Source organism: Pyxicephalus adspersus, chromosome 1 (assembly GCF_032062135.1).
Source record: "Pyxicephalus adspersus chromosome 1, UCB_Pads_2.0, whole genome shotgun sequence".
In the NCBI taxonomy this organism is placed as follows: domain Eukaryota; kingdom Metazoa; phylum Chordata; class Amphibia; order Anura; family Pyxicephalidae; genus Pyxicephalus; species Pyxicephalus adspersus.
The window spans coordinates 16,616,293-16,641,365 of record NC_092858.1 but is presented as its reverse complement, the minus strand read 5'-3'; the positions used below and the strand labels follow the sequence as shown (position 1 = coordinate 16,641,365).

Genomic DNA, 25,073 nt, shown 5'->3' with positions numbered 1-25,073 from the left:
ATTAGACTACCAGAAGTGACAATGATCAGGCTCGAAGTCAACCAATCGAGATAAGGAAGAAGAGACTACAAGACCTCCCGAATAAGCACTCCATATATGTGGAAGTCTAAACCATAAACTTCAGTAAACTCAGGACAAGCTTCGTGTCCATAAACCGTTGTATTACTTTCCATGAGTCACGCTTCCCTCTCTGCCACAAGAAAACTGTATCAATAAAACACAACACAATATAACTTGTAAAGAAAAAATAATTTATAAACCTGTAATTCAAAATTATTATCTTGCTGAATGCAGGAATCTAAATCACTTCACAAAGTTAATAACCACCAGTATTAACACCTGCCGGGTAAACTACCAGACAATTACCGTTAAAAATCAATAAACATACAGTGGTAAAAATAGATTTTCCTTTCACAAGTTGTATAAAAGAAACACCAATACTTTCCTCCTGATAGCTAACCAAAAGTAGAGAAGCCAATACATGTGAATAGAGAGAGAAAGAATGGGGGTATATGATACAAGAAAATGCAGTAAACTACTCATAATAAAATGTAAATAAATGCCAAACTTATACATCTATATCTTGTACCCTGTTATCCATTGATTCAATCCAAGGCACAAAGTTTGTACTTTAATTGATAACCTTTTTTGGCTGACTTTAATTACTAAAAATGAAAGCTTACAGGATGTCTTAGATCTCTCTTATAAAGCCTAAAAAAATGGATCTAAGCCATACAGAAAGCTTGCATTTTTAATAACGCAGGTTATCCAATAAAGGTTATCATTTGAACTGCAATAAATATATATATTTATACATATAATGCATCTATTTGCAATGTTGCAATGAAGAATATAAAGTCCAAAGTTTGTTCTTAGTCTTTAATACAATGTTGCTGTCTGTGTTCTCAGTTTTACTCCCCTATTGTTGACCATTCTTAACCATTCAACATTATTAAGTGGTCATAAGAAAACAAGGTTGATAGAAATCTTTTATTAGTAAACCAATTCTGGTGATGACTGCCTAATAGGTGATATCTTTACTTAAAAGAGACTTAATTTCACTTTCAGTAGTCTTCCTGAAGCTTCATAAACACATCAGATTATTCTTAACCAAGAGGAACATTCATACAAGTAAAACATATGTACAGCTGTCTCCCAAAGTTGTTCATCAATCTGCCATGGTAAGGTAATGAACAGCTAAACGAAAATGGCTGCTGTACTTTCCTATTGAGGAAAGTGCAGCAGGGTGCTGCTTACTTGTTCTCCCCCTCCCATCTTCGTAGAACAGAGTGGTGCTGTATGTACAGCACTTCTTTGTGTATCTGTCTCTGGAAATTATCACAACAGACTGTTTCCAGCAACAGTAACCTGGTGTATATGCTGCTAATTAGCTATTAGCTTCCTGCTAATAAACAGCAGTCAGTGCTCCTGTTCTTTGTGCAGAGTGTATGGTCTTGTATCTGTCCAATACTTTGTTTCTCTGTAGGCTGCCTGTAGTAGGTGAACCAGCTAATGACCCTTCCTGTCCTATAGTGGCAACACTCACAAATGTATTGCAGAGAATAGTTGTCACCCTAATGTGATCTCTTGATTTAGACTAAAAACACCTTTTCCTCCTCTCCTCACCTCCACATCCCACACAAATCTATTGGAAGATAAATAATATGCTTCTCCCCATTTTGAACCAATATATATGGGCTATTGGATCACTTCCAATACTCAATGGGTCTGATTTATTAAGTCTTTCCAAGACTGGAGAAGAAAGACTATCATGGACCTGAGTGATCCAGTAGGTTCCGTAAACTACCCATGACAGTCTATCTTCTCCAGTCCTGAAGAGCTTTAATAAATCAGGCCCATTGCAAAGCAAGTAATTCTGATTCCATTAATATGTGGACATTTATTTTTACAACATAAAATCCAATTAGAAACCTTACTTTGCTGCTAATACACTTCCTCAACATCAGTAGTGACAAAGCATTCATTTAATTGAGTTACTTAATGTTAGTAACTGGCACTCATTCCGGGGTTGGTATAAACATGATTATCGTGTAGAAGCAAGACATAAAAATGATTTGATTATGCCGTTACTTTAGAAACCCGTGACCCTCCAAGCTGCCATACCACGGGGGTTTCTACAGCAACTTTCAGCTAATCCCACATATGGTATGCGTTCATTAAATAGCTTGGATTAACAGAAGCGAACTGTTTTTCCATAATTACCCATCTACACTGGTGACTATAGGACAAGAAAGCATTCAAATAACTTCCAGGGATGATTCAGTGCAAACCAATTATACTTTTTTACATATTTTATTTTGGCAGAAGGAGTTGATTTTTTTTCTCTTTACTGGCTTGCAGAATATTATTGTGAAAAAAGAAAGCCTTGTTTATATATTAGGAATCAATGTAAGGATAAAGTCCAATTGGTAGGTAGGTATGTAGAAAATGGTATGTTAGGGTGGTTACGCAGGCTCAGCTAGCAGTTGACAAAGGGATCAAATTATATCCAAATGCAAACTCATAAGTCAAATATGTTGATGTACATTTTCCTGTAATGTCCAAATAAATAAATCCTTTGTTGTATATTTCTTGATTTCAAGTAGATCATACTAAGCAGTACTACTAGCAAGATGTATACAAGCCCAACAAAGGTTTAATTGGTGGCCATGTCACCATTTCCCATATTCACAGTAGTTGGGCTATAAGCAGCACAGTTCCCTCGCATGTTCCACCATAGTCACCGTATCAAACCTGGGATAGTTACAGACTGGTGGTGAAGTTGCAGTGAAATTACCGCTCTCCCACCCCTCTGAATCATGCCTAGAGGGGAAGAGCTACTACTACTAATAGGTACCATCTCAATTACAACTGCCCATAGGAAATAATGGGGGGGGGAGTAAACTGTTTTGTACTGTTATTTAAGAACCAGCAAAGTGGTGTGGGTGGTCAAGTAACAAACAAGGTGCAAGCCATGGGGATGGACTCAATGGACCTGATGTTCCTCTTTCCAGTCTCAACAAGCTCTTAGTCTCTACCAGTGTACATCAACAACCTACCTATCTCCCACATCATAACCTCGCTTCTTGTACTATTTTTACAAGCTTCGGTGATGGAAATCCTTCGATAATGTTTTACTTTGCTGTACATGCTGTTCAGTACTTGACATGTTTACTTTAAAATCACCGTCATGCATCATGCTTTCTCCATGCTTTACATCATTTACAGTTTACTTTGATATATGTATGTTGCTTTCAATGGATCAAAATACATTAATGTGTCATGTACAGTATGGTTCTAATAATTGAGCAACGGATCTTTTTTTCTTTGATGTTGTATTATGGGTTTCGTGGTATGGAAGCACCAGATAGGTAGGGATGGTGTCAGGTCGAATTGGCATTACCTTCTATTGAAGCGCCCTAATATGATGCATTAGTAGTAAAATACACTTTGCTGTGTAAGTTTCCTGGAGGAATATATACATGTGTTGTTTTCTCAGTTTCAGTGCCTTTAGAAAAGGGCCAAATCATAGAGGAACATTTGCTCTTTTGATAAGTTGGAAGTTACCAGCTGAAAGAAAGTTTTGGATTTTATAAATTATATTCATAATGATAATATGTCAATAAAATGTAATTGTGAAAACATCTCCATCACTATTGTTGCTTCCAACCCTAAATGGTATTTTGTGTTTCCTGTTGTGGCCCAGCCGGTGTACTCTTAAGCTACGTACACACGTCAGATTTTTGTCGCCCGATATCCATCCGATGCCGATTATCGGGCGACAAAAATCTGACGTGTGTACGTAGCTTAAGAGTCTGGCGTGTGTACAGCCCACGTCGTTCATTGTCCTTGGATCCGTCCTGGTGGATCCACGAACGATGAACGACGAGCGATCCCAATGCAAGGGAAGGGGGAGAGCGCGCAGCAGGGTGCCATTCCGTCGCTCTCTCCATAGAGCAGAACGGTGCTGGGTGCTGTGTGTACAGCACTCGTTCATGCATCTTTTGGTTCTTATAGTTGGAAAGGATCGTGAAAGATGCGGCTTTAGACATGCAGGCACTATCTGTCTTGGGATATAAGCGGGGAGTTGCCTGACTTCGAAATTAGTTTAGTGTGAAGGATAAGTCTATGCTGTGGAACACAATGAAACCCAATGCTTTGGTGAGCATTTATGTTTCCATCACACAAATGGATAACCTGTACATATCAGCTAGTGTTCTTACCATTATGCGCTGGTACACTATATGGGAAAACCACACTGAAAAGTTATGTGTGTTACTATGTCCTTCTCCCTTCCCATGCCTGTTCTCTGTGTCCTAATTATGCACCATTTCCATACTCATGTTTACTTTCCTTTACTTATAAAGCACTTATAAAGACTATGTAGATTTGCAGTCTTAGTATTTACCACTGTCACGTGTACTGACTGTACTATTACTGCAAGTCTCAAGTGCTTTATACCCTGGCACATTAATGCATGTTATGCCACAGACTGGATAAGTTGCATCAGGGCCAAAATGCACCAAAAATACATTTTTTTCTGTTATGCAATGCACTACCATGTACAGTAATGTGTTTACTTGCTTTGTGGTGTGCTGCAATGCATGCCCATTGATAGGTTCCATTGAGATGGTATTAATTTGTTGGTACTGTGTCACACCAAAGTATATTGGTGTAATTTGATTCTTAGGCTACCAGAATAACTCTTTATGCCTTTGATGCATTCACTGCTTTAGACTGCCTTATTCTATATACTCCATACCAGTGTTCCTTGACTTTTTTATTAGGGAAAAAAAAACATTGAAATAACCCCTAGGTACTCAGGGAACCCCTTCTAGAATTAGTATATCCACAACTTACAGTATATTAAATTGGTGGACGGGAGGAAGATTGCGTATTACATTGTTAGCCAATAGGAAGAATGTCACCCTTACAGATAGCCATTGGTGTCAGTAGTAACTGACCTGAGAGGTGAAAATTGCTCATTGCTCAAGGAACCACTAGCAATCTCTGGAGGAACCCTGGTTGAGAAACACTGCTCCATACTCTATGCTAGGCCATAGCACTTTTTTGTATTGGCAGTCATCCAGTAAGCCATGCAGTACATTTCATTTTCCATAAAAGCTTCATTCCATATACCATGTTGTAAATTTACTTTTCCATTCAGCCTCATTAAAAAAAATGGTAAAAATACCCACTTATGTTTTTTTCTATCCGTTTGACCGTATAAGACCCTAATGATCTGCCCTTTTTTTTTGATCACCATGTCCTCCTCAGTCTTAATCACCTGTCATTGTATTTAGGGTATGTTTTCTCTGTTGAGGATCCATAAATAATTCTCTTATGGGGTTTTTCAATGACCCTACCTACAATTATCTCATTTGGATCTAAAAAATGTAAAAGTTCTCAAATGGCATCTCTTCTGCATCTATATGTCCCCCAAATCTCCTTACTGTGTCTCTGTAGTCCACATAGCAGCATCTTCTTCAGCAGAGACTCTCCTACCCAAATAAAAAGTCTTAGTATACCACCTGCCAACATTGTCGACCACATTCTACGTCAGGTTAGCAAAACTTTTTTCTGCTCCTAGAAGAAGTCATATCTCGCACCCTTCAAAAAAGAAAAATACCATATGAACTTTTATTATTGACATTCTAGTGAAAGCCCTAGAATAGAAGAAAAATGTATGAAACAGTAAAAGTCCTATTCGAAAATGTTGTGACAGGGCCTTTTTACAGCTCAGACACCATCCTATAATCTTGGTGGCGAGGTTTAAATTTTAGATTGCACTTTCCTTCCTCCTTTCATCATATATATGACCTGAAAGACAGGTTTTTATCTTTCATAAACTGAATGACAGGCTCCAAGGACACAATCAAAGTAAGGATTCTTTCTTTCCTTGCTGCAGGTGGGAATGAGGAGAAGAAAGGGGAAGAGATAAGATTTATGGATGCACTGGTGTCTTTGCTGTAACTCATTGTATGCTAATACCAGTAAAGGCAGAGGAAGGCCATCACCTGCACTGTTATTCCAGAAGTGCTGGGACACTGCCTGCTTCATTATAAACATGTCATTAGCATAGCAGACTCATTGAAGCCCACAGAACAAGGGTGAGATTGAATGCTTGTCAAAGAACTAATTTAAAGAGAAATCATTGTGTATTTTCAAGCAGTACTAATTTCGAGTTATTGTGGCAATATTTACCAGAAAGTGATCTTGAAAATGATTTTTAGATTTACTCAAGTCATATTTACGTGATCACGATCTATGTGCAGTGTTGTAGGTTCTACATGTGGAAGCTATAATGAAAATTTGCAAAAATTCAAAAAACACTTCATATAAATAGAATAATGGAATGATTTTTAAATAATTGCCTTTATAGTATTACAGCATACAGTATTTAAAAACCTTATAAAATCTCATCACCTCTCCCCTACTATCACAAAGCTCAATGGTGGATGGGGGCACCAAACTTCCAAACCTTGTACTTTTACAGCAATTATTTGTACACATATGTAAATTTACATATGTAAAAATTATATATATAAATTTACATATACATATTCAAATAAGCACATTACCCAATTCACATGCTTAGGAATATTGCTTATTAAATCCATTAAAGTATAACTAAACCTTGTAGTACTCACCTGTCCCAGTTCTGGCAGGGTACTCTATCTATTGGGTGGGGGAGATGACATACCACCCGGCGCTGGCACCCTGGAGTTCCTTTATTTCCATGCTAGATATCCTAGCAACCAAAGTTGATGCAGCGCATGGGCAGCTCAACTTTTTTTTGCCAGAAACCTGGAGAGATCAGGCAAGAAGGTTTAAGGCCCTGGTCCAGAAACAGTACTCACCAGACACCAGTACCCCAATCTAACACCACACACCACACTCTTCACCTATAGCAAGCCTACCCTCAGCCTCGGGAGAATGGTTGTGTTTCCCAGCACACGGTGGCCCCCAGGACTAGGAGCCCACAGATAATGCAGTACTAAGATTCCAAAAGAGACAAGTCCAGAATACAGAGCAGAGGTCATACACACATAATCCATCCAACAAAGTACAGGAGGCAAGAAAAAATAGAGTCGGGGTCACAGGCAAAAGGTCAGTCCAGGCAGCATAAACTCACTCTAGCACAGATTAGCCCAGCTAAACTCCATAAAAGGCCCTGGTGACTGGGATTATAGAGGCTATAAAGTCCCAGCAGCCAAAGGCAGTACAGGATAGAGTCAGGAGCTAATTTGCTCCTATAATCCCCTTTATCTGTGCACAGCCTCACAGTGTGTGCTGGGGATGCCAATAAACTTCATCAGGCTGCACCGCTAAAGGGAAGTAAGGGCTGCTGCTATTTCTTAGTTCTCCTTTCTGCTGTAAATGACATCGCTTGACAGAACAAAACAGTGTTTGATACTGCGATGGTGCATAGCACGGGATCGTTGGAAAGATAAGCATATCCTAACAGAAGGAGAGATTATTGCAGAAGGGGCATCGCCTGTTCCTTTCTGCAATAACAACCTGACTGATCATATATTTCTAAAAGGGGAACTTTGGTTCTACTTTAATATCTTCTTTATCTCTTGACACATTTTGCGGCCAGCTTCTTCAGGGAATTATTGAATTCTATGACTATAAATTGGCCAAAGCATTTAGCCACCGTGGGAAAGCATAAGGAGCACCAAACAGGTCTCCAGGGCTCCAACAAGGGTATAAATAAATAGAAAGTGGGTCCCAGAATATAGGGGATTACAAAGGGCTCATATAAGGCTCCCCCAATGAAAATATCAAAGGCTGCATATGTATTACAATAAGTCCAAAGGTCAAGACAACCAGACAAGTAAAGAAGCTCCACATGAAAGAATAGACAATAAGCTAAGTGAAGAAGAGCTAGAGATGCAGTTTGATCTATTGTAACATTAAAAACTGTTGTCACCTACCTTTTTCTATTCCAACAAAATAAACATTATTATATAAACCTAGTAAGTATATGTACGGGATCATTAGAGAAGGTAAAAATGTGCCACATCCCCAAAAACATGAACAAAGAACAAAAAAAGAAAAGAGTCTAATGGGATTTCACATTGGCACAGGTTACACAATATATATATTGACTTATCATCAAAACCAATACATATCTGTTAAAAAAATCAAAACTTTAATAACCGCCATTTGACATGTTAAAAATAATCTAATATAGCATTGTAATTAAAAAAAACAAAATTGTCTATTGTCCATAGTCATGCCACTGTCTATCTTTTAGAAAAGCTTACAAGTCCTAACATTGGTCATTGGCTAGTTTTTGCAGGAAGAAAAAAACCCTACCAGTATGTTTTAGGGATATATAGGAAAACCCCTGCAGATGCAAGGATAACATGCAAACTCCCTGCAGATATTTTCCTGGCCAAGATTTGATTAAGGCAAGAGCAGTAGCCACTAAGCCACCATGGCACCTTACACTTGGCTGCATGGCTTTATCTTTGAACATTTTATATAATTTTTTTAACTGTTATCCTTTTATATGTTAAATTCTTTATAAAACAAATAAAAAACAATGTAGCTTACAAAGAACATACAAATGATCAGGTGACATAAAAAAAACAAAAAACAAATAGATCCATACTAATGGAATGTTCTCTTGGTATAAGACATCTGTTAATCAAGTCACTTTTTTACTCTTTACTCATAGTGAAACGGTTGGAAGTCAGCACCTGTGATCCAAGAATGCGGAGGAGTGTGACAAGGAGGAATTGTCAGAGAATGTGGAGACGGAGGTGACAGGGGCACAGTGGTGCTGCATTGTTACTGATTTACTGTATTAGGCAAGCCTGAAAACAGCTGTGCCACTGATGAGCCAGATCCATTAAAATGAATGAGGCAGATGTGCTCATGGAAGCAGATGAACTGCTTTGCTTTGAAATAAAGCACACTGAAGACACTCAATTTAAAAAAAAAAGTTTTCAAGCCACTAATAGCTATGGCCTTACTATGAAAATGTCTTTATCCGTGCAGACGGGTGTTGGCTTAGTCAGACTCTTCAGTTCTGTTTTCTTGCATAAAGCAGGAAATTCTGGTGCCACTACATTGTCAGTTATATTTTTTTGGTATTGAAAGCTTTAGCATTGAGTATGCCAGAACAAGAGATGTGAATGTGCAAACAAGAGGTACATTTTATGGGTGGGTACCGTAAATAGATACAATAACCCATCATTTATTGTGTGCAGCACTATGTATGTGAACTGCAGAGCATTGCAGTTTATTCAAACTGTAATTGTGTCCCAATGCACCTGCATGGGGGAAAAAATACAAGTTTGCTATCAAACACTAAAATGCACCGTGTATTCTAAAAAAAAAGCACAGGTGCATACTCCCCAGAGATCTGTTTTACATAGGGCATGTTTGCTAGACATTTGTCTATCTGTATTTTACGGCACCCAACATCTATTTTCAAAATGTTGCAGCTGATTTTTAGATATAATGGAGAAATCTAGATTGAAGTAGCAAGTTCACTTTTATGTTGTATAGGAATATTAAGGAGCAAATCTTCTTTGAGATTAAAGGAGTTTAAGAGCAAATCTTGTTGGTACCTGGAATACAATACTGATGGGCAAATCTTGTTTGAATTTGTTTGCGATGGGTGAATCCCTTTATGTATGAGCCATATTTTGTATGAAAGTATTAGCCAATGCTGGGCAACTTCGTGCCTAGCACTTTCACTCTTTGCAGTGCTAGGTCCCAGGTTTGCATTTGGGCCAGGACACCATCATGAAGTTTGCAGGTTGTCCCTCTGTTTGTGTGGGTTTCTTTCGGGTACTCCAGTTTCCTCCCACATTTCAAACACATGCAGTTAGGTTAAATAGCTGCCCCCTAAAGTTGACCCTACATTGTTTTAAAGACATATGACTATGGTAGGGACATTGGATTGGGGGTTCCTTTGAGGGACAGCTAGTTACATGACTATAGACTTTGTAAAGCGCTAGATATTTTACTGACACTCTTTAAATACTGTGTAATAGTAATAATGCTGTAAAACACAGAAGAACAAATAACCAGACAATTTTTGTTATGCAAACAAAAATAATCGCTTAAAGTGTAAGTTTCAAAAATAAAAAAAATAAAACACTGGTGAAAAGCCCTTGATCCCTCCACAAACCAAGCCCTGCAAGTCCTGCGCTGTCTCAGATTCCCCCTTATTTCTGATGCTGGATGAAATGGTGAATGTGGCCATCTTTCTTCTTTCCCTGAACTGGCACTGTTCAGGCATGAGATTGGGTGACATTGGGTGACATGTACATTTGCAAATGTAAAAAAAATGTCCCAATCTCACTGCACATGCATAATATTGAGATTTTTTTCTCTTTACATTATAGTAAAGCGCTTGATTCCCAATACCAGGCATGCATAAGAGGAGTAGTCTACAGCCTCATGGGATTTTTGACACAAGCATGCCAGGATTCTGAAGGTTTCCCCTTAAGTGTTTACCACTGCAGCAGTGAAGGCGGAAGGCTTCCACCCCAAAAAAAGGTTATAAAAATTTTATAAACTTTTTTTTTCCCAGAGTATGGCCATTTTTTGTTTACCAATAACTACATCCTTCCACAACTACCACTGCAATCTCATTATACTGACTGACATGCACGTTTCCATAATAATTTTTTTTGACACGTGTAAATGTAGGAGTTCTTTGCTAGAGCACACATATTTATAGACTGATTATCAAATGGATTTATCCCGTCAAATCAACGGCATAAGAATAGTGAATAACTACTGCAAGCTGTCTGATGGATGAAGCTATCATTTTATCCCTGCTGCATAATTGACTCTAACATTTGGAAAACCCGTGAAATGAAGTGTTAAGTCAAAACATTGTCTGCATATCACATACTGAGTACATGTTACAGTGGATTTCAGGTGAAACTTTTCACTACATTTATTTTCAGCTTAAGGAGACCCTGTCACTGAACCATTCATTTTACAGAAATTGTATTATAGGAGTATATTGTATGGGAATGTAGTTTATTTTATGTATGTTAGTTACCTAGAAAGTCTCTGCTATGGAGATATCTATAAACCTTGACACTGCTTCTGAATGTTGCCGTCTTGGATGTGATCTCAGCAAACCCAGCAGACTTAGAGCTGTAATCATAGGGGTTCTTAACTCTAGTCCTTGAGGGCCAGGATCTGTGCACATTTTTTATATTTTTCCAACAGACAGCAATATAAGGAGTAAGGAATGATTTACGAAGAGTCAGAAGTTTATGCCAAAGTCTGGCCTGTATGTGGCCTTTGAAGACTGAAGATAACCTTTGTCTTATAGCAGCCTCTTGACTTTTTCAACATGGGGGGACCCTTGAAATAACTTTCAGGTCTTCAGAGAACCCCTCAAAAATTACTATATCAGGAGCTCGCAGTATATCAGTGTGGTAGGAAGAATGCCTCCTACATTGCTGTCCATTAGGTAGAATATCACCCTTACAGATACATTACATACAGATAGTCATCCCTTTACAGATAGCCATTAAGTTAATAGGTGTCAGGTGCACTGATCTGAGAGGTCCAAACTTCTGAAGGAAATCTTAACAACCTCTGAGGTACCCTGGTTGAAAAACACGGCTATAGTAATGCCTTTCGCCCCCTTCCTCAATTAGATATTCACAGAAGAGATGAAAGAAGTAGGGGATGCTCTAGGGAAATGACTCTTTCTGGAGTAGTCAAATTTTCCAGCAAGTAAATTGAAAGTGAATAAAACCGTTTATGTTCTCTGCATACGTAAGCAGCTCATTAAATTAAAACAGAGATTAGGGTTTAGCTGTTGACCTTCAACTGCTTGTTTTGGAGAAAAATTTTTGTGCTTTTGACAAAGCATATTGTGAAGGTATGGTTACCTCCCTGGAGAATTTAAGGATTCACCTTAAAATGAACTAGTAGCCACCAAAGAAAGCAAGCTAATACTTATCCAATATCTTTTTTTCCTCAAAAATCCAAATCCAGTTCTGGTCAATGGCTGTTTCAATATCACTATCCTTGCATGGACTATTAGTAAGATACAGGAGGTAAAGAATGGTGGAACAGAACCACTCATCAGAAAGTTGATCACTGTTTGCTACTTGTGGATCCTGGCTGAGGCCTACAAAACAAGTTCAGGTAGTCCCCGAGTTAAGGACATCTGACATGTGACTCGAATGGGGATACGAATGGGGCTTCCCTGCTTGTTCGTGTGCAGGACAGAGGCTTGATGGGGGGGGGGGGTGCTTTGCATGACTTGCAGAAAAAAATGTCTAGGCTCCATAAAGATTTTTTTTGCTTTGTTTGTGATCAACTCACAGTGAGGATTTTATACAGTAACTGACACCACGCTGCCTAATAATATGTTGAGACAAACATCTGTCCTAACTGCATTTATTAAAATATTGTATCTGTTCCGACTTACATACAAATTGAATTTAAGAACAAACATACAGTCCCAATCTCGTATGTAACCAGGGGACTACCTGCAGTTTTTTTTTTCTGCTTTATGTTTGCATTAAAGTCTCACCTTTTCTTCCTTAAAATAAAAAAAAGCAAACATTTTTATATACATACCTTACTTTAAAATCAACCTAAGCCTTTGGGCTTGATCAAATGGACAGTCTCATTGAATTACCACATGAATGCCACTTACCAGGCGCCCAATTTTAACCTCTAGATTACAGTTATTTTCCATGTTTACACACCCATCTAAACAAACCCTTTATATATTTTCCCTTATATGAAAATGTAGGTAAACATCTGCATGTGGTTCTTCTTACCTGAGGTTGCACCTTGCAAAGCTCACATATAAGGCCTATGCCATATTGGTGGATGTTTAACGCACAGTGTACAAGCTGCATCATAGGAAAATTTAGGGCTCGTTAGGCCCCAATTAACTAGTAACTGACACCATGCTGCCTAATAATATGTTGAGACAAACATCTGTCCTAATTGCATTTATTAAAATAATGTACCTGTTCCGACTTACATATAAATTGAAGAACAAACCTACAGTGCCTATCTCGTATGTAACCTGGGGACTACCTGCAGTTTTTTTTCTGCTTTATGTTTGCATTAAAGTCTCACCTTTTCTTCGTTAAAATAAAAGAAAAAGCAAACATTTTTATATACATACCATACTTTAAAATCTACATAAGCCTTTGGGCTTGATCACATGGACAGTCTCATTGAATTACCACATGAATGCCATTTACAAGGCACCCAATTTAAACCTCTAGATTACAGTTGTTTTCTTTGTTTACACACCCATCTAAACAAACCCTTTATATATTTTCCCTTATATGATTATGTAGGTAAACATCTGCATGTGGTTCTTCTTACCTGAGGTTGCACCTTGCAAAGCTGACATATAAGGCCTATGCCATATTGGTGGATGTTTAACGCACAGTGTACAAGCTGCATCATAGGAAAATTTAGGGCTCGTTAGGCCCCAATTAACTTATTGTGTTGTGGTAATGCAGGTGAACCAGTCCAATATCCTTACAATATCAGAAAGATTGTTGACTCTACTGCATTGTGTTAATGTAGACCTTGAGTAAACACTGAGGGCCCATTCTCATTTACATGTTACCACAAAGCATGCTCTATGTACGATATGTTGTAGTGCCATTTATTGTTAATGGCATCCCAATGCAAAGTAGAGTAGACACACTAACCACAATGCATTATATGTTGAGTAGCACCGTGGTGTTAAAAAATCATATCATAGGCATTTTTTGGTCTGTTGTGATGCAATGGCAGGCCATTTGTAATAAATGTGAATGTATTAAAATGCCATTTATACATATTAAATACAGGCTTTATTAACAGCTACTCTTGGTAAATAAATATATATCCTGGTTTTCCGTCATTTGTTTTTAACAGTATTCACAATAAGGACTTTATGTCTCTCACCTCCCTCAGCAGAACAAATGAACACGATATCACTGAAGGGGCCATCGCCTTTATTATTGTACACTCCAACTTTCACTTCAAAAGGCGTAAGCGGCGGTGTGCTTTCATCTCTGTAGATAAACTTTGAGGCATCGGAAGAGGTCACCATTTTCTCTTTCCATCCCCTGGTGTCATTAGGCCTGAATGCCACGATGTAACCAAACCCCTCACCATTCTGAAATTCTTCTGAGACGGGCTGAAAAAGTCAACACATTATTTATTATTAAACAAGGAGATTGGAGTCCTGTGTCCATATACATGCATGAGATTCCAGGCTGAGTAAATATAAGGAATACGTTTGCAATAAAATGAGAGCATTGGACTGGCCATAATAAATAAATAAGGATAAGCATACCTCCCACGTTATCACCAGCTCATGCCGCCTTCCACTTCCACCACTCACATTTGCTGGAGGAGTCTTGGGCACTACAAGAATGAAAAGGATAGCATAGTAAACCTTAAAACAGGTTATAAATAATATTAATAATATATACATGTTATCAATAGGCTGTTAGGTGAAATAATTAACAAATGAAGAATAAAAAAAGGAAAATAATGTTGCAGAGCCAGGTTTTTTTTTCTAATCTGCGCCGGTCAAAGGCCAATGACTCTTAAAAAAGAAGATGTTACTTTGTACTATCTTACTATGAACCCCCTTGTTATATCCTCAGTATTTATTATAAAACAATATAAAAATAAAACATACAAATACCTAAAGTGGAACAGTGGGCACATAAAGTAATTTCTTTGGTACTTACCAGCATACACTGTATAGGCTGATAATTTGGTATAGAGGGCCTTAACAGCTCCTTCAACAATGGTCAGCCTGTTTCCTTGAGAATTCTTCGACTTGCTGGTCATGCTGCCACCTCTTCATGTTCTCCATGCTGTCATGTATTATGCATCACTAGCACTAAATTTTAAGGGACTGTGTTGAGGGTGGCCTTCTTCCCTGGCTGAAATGTGGATGAGCATCATGGTGGCCCCTTACATTGCAAGACTTCTGGTCCTCCATAGTACACATGAAATTAATGAAAGGAGTGCTGGCATGACCGCCAAAGAGGAACTTCTTCAAAATAGCTGTTCATTGTGGAAAAAGGCCCTGACCAAATAATCAACCTGTATAATGTTTGTGGGCAGGGGTTCCAAATATTTTTTTTTCAGTAAGAAAGTAGACCGCTGGTCCTGAATAAAACATGACAACATTGATGAGGGAGTATGGCAGCATGACTGGCAAAAAGGAGCATCAGTAGGGAAATGGCTTTTTATTGTGGAAGGAGCCATTGTGAAAGAAGCTCCCAAAGACCAAATAGTTGTCAATTGTTTAAGGAGCCTTCCAAGACCAAATGATCATTACTTAAAGTATACGTTGGGAGAGGCTCCAAATATTTAATTTTCTCAGCCAAGAGAGAAAGCCCTTGGTTCTGCATGGTACAAGCAAAGAGGAATAAGCCATTGCGAGAGGAATTCCCCTAGACCAAATGGCTGTCCATTGTGGAAGGAGCCCCCCTAGACCAAATAATCAGTATATACAGTGTATGTGGGGATAGGATTCTATATATTTTATTCAACGTATTGCATGGCGTATTCAACATAATACATGACAACACTGATAAGGGAGTATGGCAGAAAGAGTGGAAAAGAGAAGCGTCTTAAAGGAAATGGCTGTCCATTGTGGAAGGGACTCCCCAACACCAAATTATTTGTCCATTGTTGAGAGAGCCTCCCTAGAACCCCCCCCCCCCTCTTGTTATAACCTACCCACTGGTTCAAGTGCATAAAATAGCATTTGTGACTTTCACCAAATATTCATTGCAGGTGAATGAATGACTGGTATTTAAAACATGCAGTAGAAAGATGAATATACCCTACTATCCCTACGACACAGGTGTTCATCTAAACAGATAATGAATTCCAAAAATCATGCCTGAGCTTCAGTTTAATTTTTCCACAGATAAATCTGTAACAGCCACAAATGCTTATTAATAATGAGTTTGATCATAAGGTTCTGATTTCCACATTATACAGCCAGACGCTGCTGGTTTTACACCAACATGCAGCTCGTATCATTCAGCTATACCGTGTAACTATCAGTATAATTTATCACTGCGCTCATACAGTTGTAAAACTTGCATATTGACACATAATTAGGATATTCCAAGCCTTCTGCATATTAATTGTTTATAATGAGGCGCATAAAGAAGGCCGGCTCACTCTAATGACAAGCAGGAGCGACACAACATTTCATATTCTCCGTCTTTTCCTGACAATTTAGAACAGATGTACAGATGGTGAGCCCAAATAAAAGTGCCAAAATAAAAGGAAAGACAATCTTTGCAATATTGGAGGAAACCTAAATTACCATAACCAACCCAGGAAAAGAACTTTCAGTTCCAAGCCGACTAGGAAATGTAATTTGCTGCCAGCAGGGTCTTCTGTTGACCCAACAAACGGCTGTTTGGATTATTGTTTGGGCTCTGATTCTGGGTGCCATTTCAACATTTTGGATAAAATATGCATCTTTGATTTTGAAATCAAAGTAAATTTTTTTAAATTAAATAAAAAGGCTTCATAAAAATATTATATTATCACATATTATATAATAGCTTCAAAATATTTCATTTGTGTGTTTATCTGTAATTTGGTTTTAATTCATCACTTGGCAATAGTGATAAAGCCACGTCTCACAGCCAATTCTTTTATGGGCTACTACTGTTTGGGATCCCAAAGTTAAGGTAAAGCATTTTCATTGGCTGTCAGGGGCAATACCCGACACAACAGGCTCACAGTGTTTTCATTATGGGATAAGAAAAAGGAATGGCTGTATTCATTACTATAATGAACTAAATGCTCGGGTTAATTTTGCCATCAGCCTGATTCTGGACAGCGTCACAATAAAAATAAAGCAGCTTTTTAAATGGCACATCAATATTTCAATCACAGGCTTAAAATATGCATTTCACATATAAACACATCAAAGCAAACACTTGCTACTTGATGAATTTTTGTATGATTCCATAAAATCCCAGCTGTTTCTTTTATTCGCTGAGATAACGCACAGTTTACTGTGACTGCTATTTGATTCATTAACTCCACTGCAAAAAAAAAAAAAAAAGATGATGAATTGCAAGTTGTGCGGGATTCTCCAGTGGAGCAGTGAGAAAAGCTTCCTTCACGTCTGCCGTGGGCCCCACTGAATAAGCACCTGAAGAATTGTACACAATATTAACATTCCGATGACTCCCCTGTCATCTGACTGTACTCCTTCATATTCCCAAGGGGGAGCTTAAATTACCAGTCATTTTATTTGGAAACAAAGTGATTTAGATAGCAAATATGACATATCTAATCATGACATCAATCCCACGCGCTGTTTTAAGATCAAATTTATAAGAGATTAGCTTCAATTTTAGATTTGATGCTTCAAAGAAAACACACTGACTTGTTGGAGTTCTTAAAGTGGAGACATTTTTATGTTTAAGTGGAAAATAGATTATTTAATTACGTTGCACCCCACCTTTGGGGTGCTTGCCTAGGTGAAGGTGATATCATGAGGCATTTAGTGGGGTCCTAGGAAAGCTGAGGATCTTTTTATTCCACAGTGTCTTATTTTAAAAGACCCAACTTATCCCAAGTTTTCCTAGTATCCATAGTGAGGCCCTTTGGTGTTATAGGCACCAAGAAGCTCAAGTATGCGGTAAATTTTTCTTCAAATGTTTTTATCTATTTTTTTTCAAATAGTTTCAGTGTAAACTTTCAATTCAGGGGGTCAGAAACAAGAATGAGACCCCTTAGACAAGGGCCATTAATGCCTTGTCAAGACACAAATCTCAAAAACTGTCTCCATAACCTTCATGTTTACCCTTGATTAGTAGTGCCATCCAACCACGGAGTTGTCCCCAGACTTGTGTACCTAAGGGGTGACATCTAGAGGGTAGAGATCCCTCTAAGTAGAATGAGCCAGGAATAAACAGAGGGACCTGACATAGAACCAAGGTTTTGGTAGAAGTGAGCACAGGTAGCTAAACCAAGGATCATATATATATAGAGCTGAGTAGATAATCCAAGGGGTCGTAGAATTAAGGGGTTGGAAGGAAAGAAGCCAAAAGTCATGCAAAGGGGGCAAAACAGCCAAGTGGATAATCCAAGGGTTTAGAAAATTCATAGTCAAAGGGTCAGGCAAAGGTCAGCCTAGGTAGCAAGCGGGATAGTCAAATATTGTCAAGGTTCAGAAGACAACAAATAATCGGAAAAAACACAGACTCTAGCAGTTAGTAAAACATAGTGATATCATGGACATTGTGGCCATGTTCAAGTGCAGCCTTTATACATGTACTAACCAATAAGGGGCGGAAAGAGTACAGGTTCAAATGAGGTTAAAGGAGAATGAGGGATAAAGATAGGGTCAACTAGACTAAATACCTCCACCAGCTAGGGGCAGCAGAGCTCCACCCATTGCTATCAAAGGCCAGTAGTGGTGTGGGCATGCACATAGGTCCTACCAGAGAGGCAGGAATGCAGTGCAGCCAAAATAAGTTTGCTGCTGGTGCTGGCCAGTACCTTGCATTTTTATGCAAACTCGTCTTTAAACCTTTACTCCAAGCTTCTGTCATCCACAGGTGTACATGGGGGAGCACTGGGATAGGAGACAGAAGGCCATTTGCCCTTTGGGCAACTAATAACAAGAAATGATGGCTTGGCGATCCTGAATTGAGACAATTAAACATTTGAACCCTATTACAGTCTGAGGAAGATTGAGGAAATGTTCCCCATGCCTGCAGCAAACCAATGACATAATCTGATTCAAGACAAAGTCTCTATCATGGGATCCCGAGGTCTGCTGTTAATAACAAAGACATATTTTTATTTCGGTTGCTGTATATTGTGACATATCTGGAATTGATTCACACAGAATACACAAATACAAAAGGTCTGCTAAATATCAATCAGCTCATCTGCATAGAAAACAAGAATGCTGACAACACCTGCAAATCTGCATCTGTATGACAGAACACAGATATCAGCAATTATTATTATTAGCATATAATTCTAAACTGCCAATATGTTCTTCAGTGCTGGCACAGTTGGCACACTATAATTACTCAGCTTGTAAAGATGAAGACTTGCCATGTGTACATATATGAGTACGAAGACGGATCTGAGGCTTCTGCCAGCGGCTGGGAATGGGGACTTGTAAAATCTGATCCATCCAGAGGTATCTCCTACTGCTTATTACTGGCACCACATGGTCCGTCCTGAATATTCATGAGCAGGACCCTTCCATTTATTGTCATCTGTCATAATAACTATGTTATATTAGCATATTTACTGCTTCTCTGCTACTGAAGATGTTTGAATTATTAATAAGATAAAGGATCATGTAAATGTTATTATACAAATGCATAAGGTCGCTTGATGAAGGCAGTGCAAACATCGATTTAAAATATTTGTCATATTATAATTTAGTATTATTAAAGCATATCCAATTCTAGAAACTAAAATATAATATATTAGAGCTTAACAGGACTGGATGTTGGTAGCGCAACTCTTCTTGACATTTTTAACAGACCCCTATATCCATAGCTCACAGTAAATTAAATTGGTGGTCAGTAGGAAGAATACCTCATGCATTGCTGGCCATTAGGAAGAATTTCACCCTTACAGATAGTTAAAGATGATTGGTATCACCTAAACTGACCTGAGAGGTACAAATTGCTTTTTGCTCAAGGAACCCCTACCAAACCTCAGGAGGAACCCTAGTTGAGAAACACTGGAGAAGCCCTTGGTAATTTCCCAGGGCCAAGCCTTTCTCCAAGCCTCTAAATAGCAGAATGGCAGGGGGTGCAGGCAACTGGAACGTGTGCATTTCAATTTTTTGTCCAGGGCCCCATTTGTCTAGAGTTGTCCTTTCATCGTACTAGTTCTAAAATGTGATAACTGCATTTGTTTTCTTTTTCATCTGCTGATCTTTCCAGTAGCATGATTCCTCATTGCATATGGAGGAGAAAGGTTGCGACCCTCAGTTGCTATCTTAATTTGCATCTCCATATATATCTTCATAATGGAGAGGTTACTTGAAGATTGCTAGATAGCTGGGAAAGCTAAAACCATTGTTTTGTTTCAATTCAGTTCACATAAAGTTTTTAGAATGATGGATTTTTGGCAGCCACCACATCTAATCTTATATTATATCCACATTCCATCATAGGGTGCCACCATCTTCACGTAAGGGAAGCTGGGTTTGCCAGTTTTTCACATTTTACCAGTTCAATCAGGCAGGTAAAATAGGTTATTGCAGAGGGGACACCACCTTTCCCATTCTACAATAACCACCTGCCTGATTCTTTATTTTATAATGTGTGACTTTAGCTCTTTAGGTTTCCTTTAAAAAAATGCCCCCACTCCCAATCTCAACTTTTGGGGTAACAGAGTAGAGGCAAATTTACTGAATATGGCAGGGGTTCCCCAACACCTAAAAACTATTTTAAGGGTTCTTGGAGATTCACTGAGTTGGAGTTTCACTTTAGATCTATTATGTTGTATATAATTGTTTTCTTTGGTTTTCAGCAGTCATGCCATAAATACATTGATGTTCAAAGTACTTTAGTTTCTCTATACATTCCACATTATCTACAGTGCAGTTTATCTACATCTGAGCTTTTTGTGCCTCACTCTGTGACTACTGTTGCTTTTTTTGTGTTTGCTGGAACCCTTACATCCCATTGTTCTCTTTCTATAACTACTGCTCCACCTCAACAAAACAAGAGAAAGAAAAGAAACAGTCTTAGGGTTTCACTTCATAGTGAGCAACCTTTACAACTGGACTGACCTGACTTCCATCAATACATTGTGTTTCCGCTAAAGCTGCCATTCACAACCGGTGCTGTTTGTGTGAAGGGCACTCGTACTTACATAAAAGAAGAGGTTGGCGGTGGGGGGGGGATGAAAAAATAAAAAAAGAAGGCAGTATAGTTGGCGCTTTATTTTATCCTAAGCAGCAATAACACACGTCCTGCAGTTATAGTTATATTGACCCGACGAAAGGCAATCACATCCCCAGGAAAACCTTTGGCAATTATGTCTATGTCTGAGAAGGGGAAAACAAATTGCATATTGACTTTGGTAATGGCAATTAAGATTCCTCTTCGGATCCCTTAATCTGCTTCCATTTCACCAATGTATGTTAATGTTATAGGCTTCCCATATGGTTATTGCTATTATCTCTTACTTGCAGAAGAGGTTAGAGCCTGGAGGACAAAGTGTAGAAGTAATCACCCGTAACAGTGTATGGAAACATACAAAATGGAACGGGTTTGGCCTCCTAGCCAACCTGAGGTCGTGTGACGATAGTGGACATTGGAAATATCACACATAACAAAAAATGCTGTTTCTGGCAAGTTGTACTAGATAAAATAACAATCATAAAAATAAATAAAAGGATTAGGGGGTTACATAAAACATGATTATTTTGAGCAAAATGTGTTCTTTTGAGAAATTTGCAAATTAGTAAGAGTAAAACCTGTAAATAAACAATATATTTAATTTTTAAATACATTTCTACAGCAAATTATTTCATTGAAGCAATTTAGTAAGCAAAATAACAATAATTTCACACAAGTCTCATCTAAATCATTTGTCTCGTCTCTAGAGGTCACATATGAATATTTTTTTATTAACTTGTTATGACATTTAACAGCATTAAAAACCCATAAACAAATAAGTTATTTCACTCTAAGGGTTCTATTTGTAAAGCGGTATTCACTGGTGGTGGTGAATCAATCACTTGCATTGAAAACACATGGATCTGGAGGTTTCTTAACCTGTTTGGTGGATGTCACATTAACTGCTATATGAATAGATCCCTATTGGTAATTGTTTTTTGTCGTATGAACATTTTATATATAAAGTATGTTTTTTTATTTATTTTTAATGCTGTTTTTTTGTATACAACATATTGTATATTTGTGATAAAATATACACAGACGTGAACATTTTGCAGCACAGTATGGAACATTAGGAGTTCAAGTTATTGTAGCTCTGCAGTCTGGACCATTAACTGCGGAAAGGTCATGTGCGTATAAAGGAAGACATTAAAGAGACATTACCTGCTTCGTTAGTCCTGATGACTCGCGAAGGTATGCTGGGGTCCCCAGTTCCAATGCTGTTAGTGGCAACAACTCGGAATTCGTATTCCACCCAGGGATTCAGATCGACTGCCATGGCAGATTCCATATCTCCACTAATAATGTCAGGAACTGTGAAGTAAAGATGTCACATGAAAACAGAGCTGTTTGTATGTTCCATGAATAATAGCCTGTCAAAGACACCTAAAAGAGTCATGCTTCTGAACTCACACTATATACCTTTGTTTTTTTATATACCAGCACTTGGTTGTAGACCGTTTATAATACAAGGATTGGGCATTACCTACATTGTAAGAGCATTACAGAAAATGTCAAAGTTAAGAAACCTTTCAGTATCATCTTTGTTTTAAATCTTTGTTCACAGGTCTGGGATATTTGTAGAGGAGATGTCAACTAATAAAGTTATCCATTGGACCGTTTAGGCTGGAGGTAAATAGAGATGGCCACAATTTTCTACATGCTAATTAACACTGACGTACATCTGGAGAATTAGGATGGTTAGAGTATGGGCAAAGTAGATTGTCATTTCTTGAAGTTTTAGTCTTTTAGATGACTTTAGAACAGTCTTTCCCAACCTTTTTAATATGGTAGAAACTTTGAAAAGGAGATTTTTTCTTACATTGCTGGCTAATGGGAAGAATGCCCTAATAGACCATTGTGTCAGTGGTAACTGAACTGAGAGGGACAAATTGTGTATTGCTTTAAAGAACCCCTAGCAACTTCTGGAGGAACCCTGGTTCAGAAGCATTACTTTGGAAGAACCATTCTCAACCAGGGTTCAGTGGAACCCCAGGTTCTTCTAGAGGTTTCCAGGGGTTCCTGAAACTGTCATTGATTGATCTCCCAATTATGATTGCCTGCATAGTTCTTGAGCCAACACCACTTGTTAGAACCATCTGCATGGCAATAATGATCATTATTTTTGTATAAGGGTGATATTGTAGCCAACATTTTAAGGATGAACATTCTTTCTGCTGGCCACCAATGAGAGGCTTTTTCTCCAATGATCCCTCAAATAATTGGTTTTAAAAAGAAGTTTCCTGAGACCTCACTAAGTTTGTTTTATTAGGTGTTCTCTAAGAGCTGAAAAATCATATGAAGGGTTTCTGAGAAAAGATGATTTGGCAGTTTAGACGGCATAGGCACGTGTTCTCTTCCATTGCAAGTAGAAATTGTTCTTGCTTAATTATCTTGTACTTGAAACAAGGTTGCTTTAATCTCAAAAAAGTTTAGCATGTCAATATGCAAAACATAAAATGAAAATTATAACTTTTTTGTTTTTGATTGAAGTGTTAGTAGACAAAGTGGTGTTCTCTAATAAATGGTGACCATCACTAGGACAAAAATAAAAGCAAATCTCAAAAACAAGAGATAAGGGACTGCTCGTGCTGCTCAACTTGACCATATTGAAAAGATCTTTGTAAACATCTGCTTGAATAAACACTTCCAGGACAGGACACAGACTGTTTTGTATTTGACACACAGCACATTGGGGATCCAGTCATCAGAAATGGCCAAAATTAAAGATTTTCAAGATAATCTGTTTATTACATTTGGCCATACAAAAGTGGGGCTGGTAAGTTTAAATTGCCTGCTTTGCAAGGATTGCCTGTTTTCCCATTTTAAAAGAAATATCTTTAAGGAACCAGTCACTAACAATGCGATTAGGTTTTTACTCCATGACCCTTTGCATTAGACATTATCCATTCTTTTCGAAAGGTCCTTCATTGCACGAAAAAGTGGATTCTGCATGAGTTTTATCACCCCAAAATCCAAAAAAAACAATTGTGGTTGTGTAAATGTAGGTTAGGGGGCACAATACTTTGCAGGTATTTTCATGTACGTCATGGCAAATGTTATAAGGCCCAAAGCCAGCCACAATTTTTATTTTTAAGGATCGGTTTGTATAGGACTGGGAAAGGTTATAATCTTTTTTGGGATTTATTACATTTTGTATCCATGCTAGGCAGATTTTCTTACACGGGTATGCACCCCTGGGATGACTCAGACAAAAATAAAAAAAAGTAGAAGATTTAACCATCCCCGTCTCCATCCATACTGCTGCCTATCAAAACCAAAGGCATTTCTGACACCATTCTCATACTCTGAAATATGCCTTTAATATCAGAAGATGTGAGCAGCTGCATACAGCTAAGAAGGGACAAGTAGCTGGGCACTTTTAATACATTTTGTTTTATACAAAGCGTTATTACATTTCAGACAGTCAGATTATATTACTTTCGGCAATAAAAGTGAGAAAGCGCTGCAGTCATTTTCCTATTTTGTTATTTATAAAAAGCTTTTCAGGTTTCATGAACCAAACATTATTCCTTTTCTTTAAGAGCTTGATGGCTTGCAGGCATGTGGACTTGTGATCCAATTTTGAAAGTGTTGATACATAGGCAATTTACTGCTTCAGGTAGCTATAAAAGTGTGCTCAAGTCCAAGAACTTTACCCTTCCCTGTAAACATTGTGCAGCCAGCAGAACAACCAATATTTCACAGCCTTGGAAAAAACAACTATTGCGTTTTGCTAACTTACCCTAAAATATAATGTATTTACAAGTCTAAAAATCAAAGTCACCTCTCAGATCACAGCTAAGAAAGAATTTTAGCTTGTTTTCACCTTTATTTTTTATGTGTTGGCAATCCATATACTTTATTTTTGGTTTTTTTTGATCATCTTTCTACCTTTTTTGGATCAATTTTAAGTTATGATAATTAGTATAGGTAACTGGGAAGAGATGCAGAATTTTCTATAGCTCCCATATCCAAGACAAGGTAGAACAGGGCTTTGTCCAAAGAGCACTATGGACAATAATGCAGACATATATATGTAGGTTCTAAAAATGTTAGGCATGTTCTGTATGGGATCATAAAATTAATAGTTGACAATTTATTAAAAATAAAAAAACAATGGGTCTGATTTATTAAAGCTCACCAAGGCTGGAAGCAAACCTGAAATGG

General features: G+C 38.0%; 1 protein-coding gene across 1 annotated transcript in view; it reads right to left on the bottom strand.

The window, feature by feature from the left end:
* CNTN5 (contactin 5) overlaps positions 1-25,073 on the bottom strand; it is a 790,266-nt gene that overhangs the window by 25,693 nt on the left and 739,500 nt on the right. The window contains exons 20-22 of the mRNA XM_072402864.1: positions 22,068-22,217; positions 14,318-14,388; positions 13,924-14,158 (exon numbers count right to left, since the gene is read on the bottom strand). Coding sequence (XP_072258965.1) covers positions 13,924-14,158; positions 14,318-14,388; positions 22,068-22,217 — 456 coding nt within the window. The remainder of the gene's footprint in view (positions 1-13,923; positions 14,159-14,317; positions 14,389-22,067; positions 22,218-25,073) is intronic.